The 13,161-nt window shown below is 44.5% G+C and overlaps 1 protein-coding gene across 4 annotated transcripts in view; it reads left to right on the plus strand.

Annotated features, from left to right (window-relative positions):
• The window catches only part of Rhogef3 (Rho guanine nucleotide exchange factor 3), a 114,056-nt gene that overhangs the window by 17,639 nt on the left and 83,256 nt on the right, over positions 1-13,161 (plus strand). For all 4 annotated transcript variants that reach the window (XR_013084720.1, XM_076807295.1, XM_076807296.1 and 1 more), the window contains exons 2-4: positions 8,810-8,984; positions 10,211-10,484; positions 12,393-12,697. Coding sequence is in view for 3 of the 4 variants with exons in the window: in XM_076807295.1 (XP_076663410.1) it covers positions 8,810-8,984; positions 10,211-10,484; positions 12,393-12,697 (754 nt within the window). In the remaining variant the exon portion in view is untranslated. The remainder of the gene's footprint in view (positions 1-8,809; positions 8,985-10,210; positions 10,485-12,392; positions 12,698-13,161) is intronic.

Here is a 13,161-nt window from a genome sequence, read left to right on the forward strand (position 1 = left end):
GTTACCTTTAATGTATATTTGAACTTCTCCCTATTAATTCTGTACCTTTCCATTTATTTCGCGTGCCCATTAAATCTTGTGATTAGTAATAAGGTCAGGATGTGGTGATAATTAAATATCATATTTAATACGGGCGTCATATTCCATATATTCCTGCGATATTCGGAAGGGACTATTTGTTAGAATTCCAGTAAATTAATAAAAAAGAACTTTGTATCATTATCAATATAATTTGAATCGTGTCGTAAAGGTTCTTAACATCGTTGTGCTATGTAAGGAGTCCCAGTGAATCTTAAAATATGAAGAAGGAACCTTCATCATCTAAGAACCTCGGAGGATACAGTTTCTGCGAAATACCCTGTGCATGTGTGTAGCCTCGCTTCTCATAAGCTTTTCCCTTTCCGCATCTTACGAATCTCGACGTGCGCATAATTATGTACCAGACGCGCATGTGTTAAGACAGGAACACTTTTCATCCTCGAATGCTCGCAATAATGTCAGTACTCGTTGTCTTCGTCGAGGGCTGCGCGTTGAATATTGCAGGGATACTTAATATTAAACAGTCGTACACAATGCCAAGTAGAATGCACTTACAGCTACATACCTAAATTTCTGGAATATTATAGTAACTCTGCTCTTCCACGGTCAGCAGGACGCCAAAGACGTTTCACATTTCACGGTAATTTCCATTTGTGGCAATTGCTTGGGGAATGATGTCTCGTTAATAGAGGCTATCCTGTAACAGTCATTGGCGTCAAAGAATGACACCAACTGCAAGGAGAAGGGGCTTGGTGTACTTGGCAATTTTCTTTTGATGTTTAATTTCTTTCATAAAGCTCCGAAGGATATGCCAATTTTCAGTTTAACGAAGCTAAACTTACGACAGGATCACGACAGGGAGCGGAAGGGAAGAGAAATGTACGACGCGACGAAGAAAATTGATTTACGATATCCCGACAGCGCCGGTAGGGGTCCCATATCGGATATTGCACGACACGATTTTCACGGATAAAAAGCCCTGTTGCTTGGACGCCGGGAGAAACATTACGAGCATTAGACACTGATAATGCGCAGGAATTCGTACCACTCGATTTAATTTTTCATCCTGATGACGCCATCTGTTACCAACCGAAATTTCATTTAGCCTCCTCTTCGCGCTCGTCGTTTCTGAAACGTAATATCAGAAAGTCTCTCTCTCTCTCGCTTACATATTGTGTTCCTTGGCTCTATGAAATATTTCTCCATCGTTGGAATGTTCCCTTTGACCGCCTTTAATTGGATCCTCTTTTCTTCAACTGTCTTCCAGCCCCGTACCATTGTCAACCTTGTCGTGGTATCTTTGGACGTCGGAGCGTTTACCTGTTCAGTTTCTGAATTTTTCTACCGTGAATGATACTTCCTAGGGAAATCGGTGAAAGTTAACATACTATCTCAGAAACGTAATGGCGCGAATGCAACGGGCACGTTCGACTGCAACGTAGGGATGCGCGGGCGTTGAAAGTTTCCAAGCGAATTTGCAGTATTTGGTTGCCGTGCGTTCAGTTGGCGATGCGGTGGCTGCACTTACTCCGCCAGTTCTGTCAACGATTCGATGACGTAACAAAGTTCTGTCGCTTCTCGTTTGAAGTTGGATGGGACTGGAGTTATTGCGAACTTTAAAAACGACCTGTCACTTCGGAATATTCCCTCTGCTCCCGCCTTGTTACGTAAACCAACACACCACCCGCAGACTGTTCCGGAACTCTACACGAACGCAACTAATTACTGACACCCGCGAAAAGAAACAAACTCCCTTGAATAAGTCGAACTATTAGGCATATCTAAACCCAGTTAAGTGTTCGTGTTTAATTTGAAACACTCTGCATCTCTCTTGGGTGCATAATTTTTGTCCTAACTGCGCGATTCGCGACGAATAATGACAGTAACTGGATTCGAATAGGGGAGCAGTTTGTAAGTGGCTCTTAACCGTATATCTCCCCATAAGCCCTCATAAGTCTCCTATAAAGTCTCCGCGTGAGATATCAGTTTCCCGCAGGTGTCGACGAAGACTCGGGGAGCTGAATCGACGCGCACGAAGTTCACGGGTAGATATCATTGACTAAAACAACCGCATGCACCACGGGTAGTCCATTTCTGCTCGACCGTTTCGATCACGGCTGTTCCTATTCGCGAGCAAATGGTTCTTGTTGTAGTGCCCACCGCTACGTCTGGATACTAAAGGCTATCTATCCCGCGAAACGCAGTAATACAGATTTGATGAGTTATACGACTCCCTTGAATTGTACTGCAACCGCTCTCCTGAGCGTGTTAAAATATTTTCCTAAATTTATCGTATCCCTCTTGTACCATGAAGAACGGTATTTTCGCGATTTATGGAAAGGGCGAACATACAACGCCCTGAAAATTTATAACACCGTTCGCAATTTTCAAAGGATTTCGCGACACCTACGAGCGAATAGATCAACGAAAGATTTTTCATTCACCGCGAAATTGTATCGCCACTCTTGCGCGTATTAACGTGATTTAATGAAGCAAGTTTTCCGGAAAATATGACTTTGCGCTATTATGCCAGCAGTATTTTTCTGAAAGTTTCTAATGAATGGTCGAGGGGAAGCTTGGTACTGGCGAACGTTCTGAAATTGATTTCGTATCTGGCCTCTTGGCTGGAATTCCTCAAGCACCTTTTCCAGGATAATTGAAAATCTACTCCTGCGGTTTTCCTGCCATTGTCGAAGTGCTATCGCTCCTTCCTCTTCTTTCCATTCCACTGGCTCCTTCCTCTGCACTCGAAAACGCGAATTATGCATGCGCCCCGTCGTCAACGGCGGTACTCGAAGCACCCTACGAAAACCCACCCCGTCTATACCTGTACTATGATATAATGCGACATAGAGTTGTATATCGAACACTTTGTCATGATATATTAGGGTATTCGATAGACTGTGCCATACTTTGGCTGCCGGGATATATTGTCTCATGTATACAGTAAACTAGTCAGTTACAAGAGGCTCTGCATGAAATTCTAACGCGCCTGGTAAATTGAAGAGAATTGTTCTGAGACGTGGTAGACGTGCCAGGGTCACGAAGGTTTCAACACCTCCGAAATTAGTATTGTAAATTCTAATTCTATTGTAATACGAAGAAGCACAAGTACCCGCCACCGTTCAGACTGCATGAGAATCATTTTGTGCGGCTAAGCACTTTTGAAGCAGTATTTCAACTAGCATTTCATACGATGGGAATATGCCGCTTTGTATATTCGACGGAAAACGGTCGAAATTTCCGATATGCCATTCTTCTGAACGACTTGATTGAAAAAGTCTAGCCAATACCCATTCGTTCGGCTGAGAACTGCCCCAATATTATGCCCGATACAAAGTTGTATGGTTTACACAGCATTCCATGGGGAAATCATCCGGGAAATTGCATAACGGAATTTCAGCAACTTTGATCCGCCATCAGCATGGTCTCGCGTAGAGGATTTGTCGGGTTACGTGATTAATTAATCGCTCAGACGGTGGAAGAAGGATTACCGAGGTTAAGTCATTAGCAATATCCGATACCCAGTCGAACCTACATCTGTCCCTCCGAGGAGTCGGCACGACAAGCTAAACAATGCATTTATTGCAATACTCCGATCAAATTTTGTCTTATTCCAGTTAAACGCTAATTACTAAACCACCGATAAGCTCTGGCCCCTTCTGTTTGAAGGCGATTGCACAATCGCTCCCGTCAATTTATCCCGATTGAATGCGCGACCCTCCGCCGCGCAAAGTAGAACAGAGAATCCATTTCTCTGATTGTAGCGCGCAAGTAAGAGACGGTCCGGAGCAGAATCGTATAAAGTATAAAGGGACGTCCAGAAAATTTCCATGGAGCCTCGAAAACGCGACACAATAGCGTGACCCTCGAAAATCCAGCGTAATTCGATGATGGTCGGAGCTTTGAGAGCTTTCGAGCGGGACCGTTTCTGTCTTTACGAGCATTTTCCTCTCTACGAAGTCCAGATAACCACGCCGCGTTGACTTAACACCGTCCCCCATTGTATTTATCTGGCTACGAACACGAAAGTCGCCGGATAATGCCGACGTTGTGTGTTCACTTGGAACATTGCACACATTTACGTGCGCCCGTTAGATTCGCGCGCGTATGCAAACGACGAGGACACGCGAAGCGTGTTGGCACGCGGAAAATCTTCTTGAAAACGCGCTACTTTGTAGTCGTTGAGACGACGCGACGTTCCTGCGGTACAGCTTCCGCAGGGAAGCATTTAAAAGGGGCGCGATATCGCTTGTCGAAGTAGTATTAATCGTTAGCGTGGCAGACGCGACAGTGAAGCAATTAAACGTGTCGCTCGTTTCAGTACGACACTGTTAATCGATTTTTCATCTTTGAAAAAGTGCGGAAGGCTATCAGCCTCGCAAGCACGCTGCCCTGGATGTTTGTTTGAACATTTTCACAGCGCAGATAAATTTCATATTTGCAAACAACGCGCTCGCACCAACGTAGAATATCGAACGAAATGCAAATGGTGAATGAAATATATTTACAGATTTCACGTCGTTTGTCCACAGAAATGTTGCTAACGCTTGCATTTGATGCGATATGAAATGTGTGTGTGAGTTCGCCTGTCGCGGAAAATATATTTAAAGAGCGCGTGTCGCTGATTCATGCGAACTGTCTTTGCCTTTGTTAGAACCGTGATTCCACGGTCAAATAGGAAGTTGTTCCTCTCTATTCACGCGAGGGGATACCGGTAGTAATTGTTGACAGGAGTAATTGCCTGGTGACGTTAAATACAGTCAACCGAAACCGTCGTAGGTTCGTTGTAAAGAACCGTACCAAATCCCAAAGCTACCTCTTTATTCAACCCATCCTCCCTTAAACCACCGTCGTCGTATAAAAAAAATGTGGGCACGCATTCGTGGTGAAATCACCGGATTCTCTTGGGTTGGGTATTCTCTCTTGGAGGATTACTTAAATTTTCTGGTTCTGCTAAAACGCTTGGAGATGTTTCTGTTTCGCTAGTAATTCGTATTATTTCAATATTACGTATATTTTCGGGGTAGTGTGCAGCTTTTAATGAATTTTATTTATTAACAATCTATTCCGTGTATTCATTGATTGCTGCGATACAGAATTGGTTGAACTTCATCCGGCAATATGGCAACCGACACCAAAACCCTGACACAAATATTTAATTTCTCCTTGTTCCCTGCCATTTCGAAAGCAATTGTGTTATTCACCGAAATAACAGGTACAACTGGTGTAGCACTGCCATTCCAAATTCAAAACGTCGTAGTTAATTGTTTGGCGAAAAAACAAAGGGGATGCATGGAACAAATACATTCGCAATAGGTAGTTTAAATATGCATCGAAAGCAATTGGGAAAGTGATCGCCGAACGTATACGTGTCTGCTCGCAAGACTGCAGCAACTGTTACACGTCGAATCATGTTTCAATTCGAACCATTTGAGATTGAAACGAACATTTTTCTACAATTACCGCTGGTACTTACGTATATGCAATCTTTTAGATTGGCGCATTTCACGAGATGCAGAGTAATTCCTTCGGCAGTGAAACGAGCTCGTTCGAAATCCTGTCAATTCCTTCGAGTCATTCAGGCGTGGATAGGAATTATAGCGCCTGCAAATAGGCAGTGTGGTTTACAGTCGAGTCGGTGCGTACCCTTGCACAGGCGCGCTGATCGATGAAACTTCGCATAGGTAATCAAGGTTTATACTGCAAATACCTTCCTCCATATTAACCTTAAAGATGCGCGGAGCAAACATAAGTGATGCAGCTGCGGAAAGTATTCGTACCAATCACTTTCTTTTGTTCTCTGCACAGTGAATTGCGGTCACTAATGACTAAACCAACTTGTGTCCTGCATTAATATTCACAAAGCGCTGTTTAATGTATTTTATTGTACTTGGACCATGATTACAGGGATATTCTTCATATCATGCCGTAGTACCTCAAACTATTCACAAATCAGTGGAATATCGGTTATTAAGCAGAATCTATCTGTTCAAACTCGCCGAAAAGTTATTTTCCACTATGGAATTCGAGACTATTTTTTTGTTGTTGAAAGTTTACGACCCTCTAATGTTCACGAAATTGTACCAAAGTACATTGAACGAGCAAAAGTTCGATAAAGGAGGGGGAGGATTGTCAGTGAGGGTGATCCTTGGTGCTGGGTTCTTTCTCTTTTTTCTTCTTGAACGAGTAACCGTATATCTCGATCGCACGACTCCCAGTACCGGCCCGGCCCGCATAGTTTTCGTTTTGAAACTCCACGATACATGCCGCCCGTAAATCCCAATCAGAATTTGCAATTTATGGAGTAGCTTAGCCGTGCACGAACACTGAGACGCGCACAGAAATCCACTCGTTTTCGCCGCGAGACTAACCGCACGATTTGCTCCGCGATTTATCTGTTCTCGAAACACTACCGCGCGATACACTTTTGTGTTTCAAACAGATCGGAAAAGTTCTCACAGTGAGACTCGTCGAAACGGTTGATTATTGCTATCATTCCGCAATTCCTGTTATTGATGCGTAAGGGGCGTCATTAAATTTGTTTGTGATATAAGGATATTTTCGAGTTTCATGTTATATTTTTATCTACCAGAGACTAAGACCCCCCTATTAAGTTATGCCCCTTAAAATTTATGCAGAGTATGCAGTGCCACCATCAAAGACGGTTTCCAACGGCACCGACAATGTATATTATAATGCAAATATGATAAGACGCGCGCAAAGGGGTTGGCTTGATTACCCATCCTCATCGCTCTTGTTTGTTCCACCCTATCCTCAATATGTCAATATTGAAAATGGAACGAGGTTGCGAGCACTTGACGGGAGAAATTCGAAGGGGATCGGCAAGGATGATCTTTTGAAAAGTGGTATTATTGAAAAGTCGTAGGTACTCCTATTTCCGACTTAATATCGGGAGATGTATGTCGCAAGTTCGTCATTAAACAGATAAAGTAAACTGTCCTCAATGTTTCTCCATCTACGTGATTCACGTTTCGCGTAAATGTTATAAATAATAGGGTGACAAAGCTTGAAAATGCATGTCCTAATGGAATATTGTATAACTGGCCACCAGATATTTCGGGATGTTAACACGAATATAAATTTAACGTAGCGTGACTGTTTTATTTAAATACAAACACACGTCGGTGACGTTAAAAGCGCGTATAAAAAGAATTAATAAATCGAACGTGGGAGGTATCTGCAAGGATCGCAAAATGTTAACTGCCCGGATTCGTGTGCCATGAAAATTGTAAAAGGTATCATTGATTAAAACTAAAATGGTATTTTAGAAAAGTTTGCTATGACTCGCATAGAATAATCGCGGAAGAATGGACACGACCGAGGGACGGATTAAAGCCACGGTGGACGAATAATCGATTTTTTATAATGCACGGAATACTTTCTTAATATATCCGTCGGTACCACGTTAATATACGTTGATTGAAATTCCTCGGAAACACAGCTTCAGCTTTATATTACAGTTTCGTGGACGCATTATTTTCAGCGCAAGCTGTTTGCTGGGGTGGTTAGAGGCGGGGAACTTTCATCGATATCTGACATTATAATAACGAGGTCCATTATCGTTAATCGTCAGAAACTAAAGGAAACCCATACTACCGATAGTTTTCTGGAGAGAAAGAGCGACATAGATATTTATTAAGTAAAAACGAAATTGTTCTCCATTTACTAAGCCTACCTGGTAAATAGTCACGAACAGACTCTTCAACTATTCTTCTGTAACTTCAAGTTTGGGCAGTAAATTTTATTAAATACAATTTCTGCGAATACTACAGAGGTGAAGGGACAGAAAGGGACATTCGTGGAGGTGCTATGACGCCGAAACAATGCCACAAGTTTTTCGCGCGAAACGAAGAAAAGAAAAAGCTAAACTTTTGGCTGTCTTTGCCAAGCCTCGGTTCCCACGATCCGCTTGAAAGAGGAATAAAAGGCATGACGGGCACAGCGTCAGTAGTAAATTCTGTCCCTGATCCGACACGGTCCCCGAGAGAAGAACTCACAGTTCGATAATTACTATCCAATAGCTTTAGAAACGAAACACTATAAAAGGATAACGTTCTCAGGAACGTCTCGCAGAAACTTATTTCCTACTTTTAATGCACTTCCATTTTTCAATCGTTCCTCCCTTTCGAATACTCGAGCTCTAATCGAATTGCGCACATTGTTCCAGTTCTACGCCGTGCCCATTGACAGCTAACGTTTAAATAAAAGTAATCCCTGCACCAGTGAGTTAAATGCACTTGCACGCGGCTTCTGAATTTTCTAAACGTCTCCAATATTCTTACGGATTTTAGTCCACTATAAAACGAGGATGGTAAAGCACAAAAATTTCTGTTGCCTATCGCGAACTAGCTCGTCGCAGGTGCCAAAATAAAAGAAGAAATTAAAACGCTAAAAATTAACAAGCTAGTAAAATGGTTGTAAAAAGAGACTGCGAACGTAAATTCGACGCTGACACGTTTAAATGCGAAACAAAGTTTAAAGACACTTAAGAAGTATATTAAAAGAGATGGATCTATTGATTCAGTATTTCAATTCCTCTATTCTTTTCATGTAATAATTAAAGCAAATACGAGTAAAAATTAAAATTTAAATTGTTAAAGGAATTCTAGCGTTTGCAGAATATTCCCGTCGTTTTATATCCAAGATTTTACGGAATCGTGTGCGATTGCAATCAATTTATAGGATTTCGTTAGCGCGTAATTTCTGCGACGAAATATCAGTGCAGCATTCTTTGTTCTAATTGCAGGATGCAGGGACGACAGGATTCCACTTGCACCGGTTAAAATGAATCGCAGGGAGGACCCGCTGTTGCGGCAGCATTGCACCCGCTTGCTGCAATTAGCCGAGGCGACAAACATCAAGCCTGGCCGTGGCAGCGGGAAAAGACGGGGCCAGAGGCAGCCACATGGATTCGGACCCAGGTCAGTCTGCAAAAATTTTTTAATTACACTATCTACGATACCGTTCAAGCGACATGTATACTCACGTTGCGTTCGTGTGCATGGGACATTATAAAAACTGTAAAAACTGGAGGGGAAATCGGAAATCGTTAATCCTCCAGCGCTACGGAGAAATTCAGTACCAAGTATATACATCCCACATAGACGGGGGAACTAATGATCTGTCTATTAGTAATCTCACTCACGCGCGTGGCTGCCTTATTCGTAGAAATTTTAAGAAATGAAAATTTCAGACTTGTAGCTCTTCCATTCGGTGCAACACTTTGACAGATTTTCTTGTCACGCTTTCAGTGGGTCGTGGTAGAATCTGTCACTTGAGCACACACATACAACCCACGTTTTCCCAGCTTCTTTTTCCCTTTTAATAAAATTGATTTTGAACGACATTATATCACGGATAAAGCGCAACGTGCATTTAAACGAGAGCCGCTTTTAATCCCTCAGTTTTACGTTTCTCTCCCTTTTATCGTACCCATAAATGGTACTTATACGTCACTTGTCCGCTGGAAATATTAAGAGGAAAAAAAAAAATCCGTCGAACAGAACGGAAAACCGATCCCCGTGCATCGCCTATTTTTTCCTAGGCGCTCTGATATATTCGTCTTCATTACACTCTCGACTACAATAAATCCCAGGGTGGTCTGCCGTCGACATTTTTATTACCAGCCAACCGTTTCCTCATCTTTTTTTTTCTGTTCTGTTTCGTCGTCTTTGACGGATCGCGCCGAAAGGAAGGGAAAATCTCGGTGAAAAAATACCGAGAGACAGCAAACTATCCGCGGCTTTCAGTGGGCTTGCATAATTAACCCCTTTAAGCCGACATTACACGTGTCGACGTGCGCGACATTGCATTCACGACGCATTTTAGCGATCCGCCAGCTGCCCCGTCTTTGTTTCATCCTACCCTTTTGTTCCTGCGACGTTGTTTTTACGCTTTCACGTCGCACACACCCTTTCACGACGTCCCTTGGCGAAAATTCCTTTCACACACGGGGAAAGGATTCGCGACGACCCCGTACGAGACCCGTCTCCGAGGGCGAATAGTTCAAACACCCAATAAATATTAACGTTCGACTGAAATTCACAGATTGATCGGTGGAAGAGACGCGTCGTTTCTGTATCGGTATCGCCTGCTGGCTTCTTCAGAATTGTCTGACAAAGGAAATTCGGTCTCTCGACTGTTTCAGCAACGGAGGGCCGAGCGCCGGAGGCCGCGTGACCCTGCAGGATATCGTGAGAAGCGATCCTGGATACACGCCAAACATCGAGCATTTAGTCTTTCCGGAGCGCAAGAGCAGCAATCCGAATTTGACGAAAACGGCCGACGAGTCCCCGCCGAACAAATCCAAGTCGAACGCACCCAGCTCGGGGAGATTCAGGCTCGCCGAGGTGTTGGCCAGACATTACTCGAGAGGGTCTTCGCAGGACTCATCCGTCACGTCCAGGAAGAATCATTTAAACGTAAGTGCTTACCGATTCTCTCCGTCGAATCGTTTAATCGTAAACCCGACGTCCCTTCGAAAGGCTTGATTCCCTATTAAATCCTTCCAAGACAGCACTCCCTCGTTATAGATATGTAGGCACCCCAAAGCTATTCTTACGCCACTGTGTTATTCACAATGAATTACCTTGGATAGCAGGTACAGGAGACAAATTTTGAATCGATAGTCGATCGTTGCGACGGCGTCCGCCAGCGTGGATACGAGAAACTCCGATCGGATCGACCGATTTATCGGGTCGACCTACATATCCCCGTTGATGTCTATCCTCTTTCGCGTGGCGCGAGGTCATTTCAATTTTTCCACGTTAGGTAAACAACCAACACGAAAGAAATCCGATGGCGTCTAATCAAACGTGATGCGGCGACCTCGATTTCTCATACGTGCCTATGTATCTCTTATCAGCGGCGTGGATTCCGCGCCGGCGGGAAGAAAACGGGCACAATTAATCGGCGAATCTGATCGGCGCTTCAAAGTGGTACTCTCGCACGGTTGCGGCCACCGCTCGATTCTCGATCCTCGATCCCCGACAGATCGTCGCCCGGAGACGGGTTCTTCGCCGTGCCGCGACGAAAATAAAAATACTTTCATCGAAGGAGTTGCGTAGCCAGTCTCTCGCGCCTCGTCCGTATTTGGAAGTAGAAACAGCGGCAGCCTCTCTCGCGCGTAGCCGCGAGTTTAGTTCGTCTCGTGTCACGTCGCTGCTGCGCCGACACGCTCTTAACCAGAGTTTCAAGAATACTTTTATGCAATCAACGCTTACAAGTCCGAGCTGCTGGCTAGTACATCGGCCACGCTGACAGGCAGCGTTTTCTCCTTCTATTTTACAGATGGAAGTAGATGAATTAAATTTGCAGCTAAGAATGTATATGCAGGGTGGCTTAAATGAAGGGGCGCTGAATTTAGGGGATGTGTAATAGGGTTGAGGGGAGGCAAAACGGTGGCCGCTTAAGTGGTCCTCCTTTTTATTTATTCGTAAGCGAGGAAATATTTCTGAAAGTCGGCGTGTTGGCGTAACGTATGTTGTCCTGGTTAATTGATTTTCCTCTTAAAAGCGGCAGCGCTTGCGAAACAATCCGTGTTCGGCTTGTGGAGTCAGAAGAATGTCACGTGGAGACGCTGGGTGCAATTCATTAAAGGTAAAAAAGGACGATATACCCTGTCCTCTGTGGAGTTTCTTCGAACACTTAAGAAATCCCGTGGTGGTTTCGCTGGCAGCGACTCTTCAATCTCGAATCCTCTCGTCGAAGAATGTGAATCTTCGATCAACCAGGAAGGTTTCCCATCGTCTGTCGAGGGAAGGCCAACGGGGAATGGAAAAATTAGAGACTAGGGCTGGATAAACGAGACCGATGAGAAACCTCGAAGCGACAGGCCATGCCGAATCGATTAGCTCGCCCGACAAAGGAATAATTGAAAACGCTCGGGAAGAAATGCCAAATGCACCGATTTAACCGCATCCAGATTACGAGAATCTTGTTGTGATGTAATCATCGTGTCCAAGAAATCGAAGACAAAATATCGTTACCCCTTGTATACTAAATCAATCTTCCTACTTTTATACTATCTTTAGCGTATTAGGAAAAGCTACAACATATTAACACATTGCTAAACAATAACTGACGAGCAAACTGCGTAGAGTAGTATGCACCCTCTTCAGCAGCCCATGAATGTAAACACTCGTATGCTGAATCACCCAAAAACTAGATTTGAAAGCAGACCCCTGAAAACTGAATTTGCGTCAGCTCGCGATCCCTATGCAAAGGCTTTCTTTACCCGGTAGGCGCGTAGCGTCGCTCGCCCTTGGAAACCAACCCCGTCCGAGGGTCCGTGGCAGTTCAGCGAAGGTGATTTGAATTTCTGATCGCAGAGCACATCGCTGGACAGCGGAGGCGCGGTGCCCCATCAGACAGCGGCGTCAGGGTCCAGCGGTGGCGCGGTGGCGACCAGAGGCGCCGGGCGTCGTTGGCTGTCGCAGAGCTCGCAATCCTCCAGCAGGCAGCATTCGGCCGAGGACGGGGTACGTGGGGGCAACGTGGGCGTCATAGGGCCCGTTTCGTCCTCGTCCTCGACTCAGGCCCAGGCCCCTGCTCCCGCCTTGCCACCTCGTAGAGTCAGTCCAGCCGCGGATTCTACCGACATCTCGAACACGGCCGCTGGCTCCCGCGGCGACAGGTAACGCGCGTGTTCCGTGCTTTTTTCCATTACCCACCTGTGCATCGTTTCAGAACCCTCGACAAGGTTTTAATCGTTGATTGTTTGAAAGTTGCTAGTTGCTTCTAAACAGCCCCCCGCTTTTAAAGAGCGATTGGTATGTCACACGAAGACTTTTGACCATGGTACATCGTTGTACACGTGACCGTGTTGTACGTGCCTGTCGCGCATATGTGCGCTCTGTGTTCGTTAAGTACTTTGAGGCTAGTGTTCTCCGTGTACTAACTAGATTTTTCGGTGGACAATGGTTCTTTAGCGTGGTTCCTGCAACGTCATTACGCTAAAAGTAATTCCATTGCTCCATGGTACCCTGAATTTCTAACTCGTAAGGGAGTATTTGGTGTTAAATTTATGCGCGCGCAATACGTAGGTATCGTTAAAATTGTACGCGCGGCAAGAGGGCAAGATAGGAGCAGATTTATGTT

The sequence above is a fragment of the Andrena cerasifolii genome, chromosome 2 (genome assembly GCF_050908995.1).
Source record: "Andrena cerasifolii isolate SP2316 chromosome 2, iyAndCera1_principal, whole genome shotgun sequence".
Classification (NCBI taxonomy): Eukaryota; Metazoa; Arthropoda; class Insecta; order Hymenoptera; family Andrenidae; genus Andrena; species Andrena cerasifolii.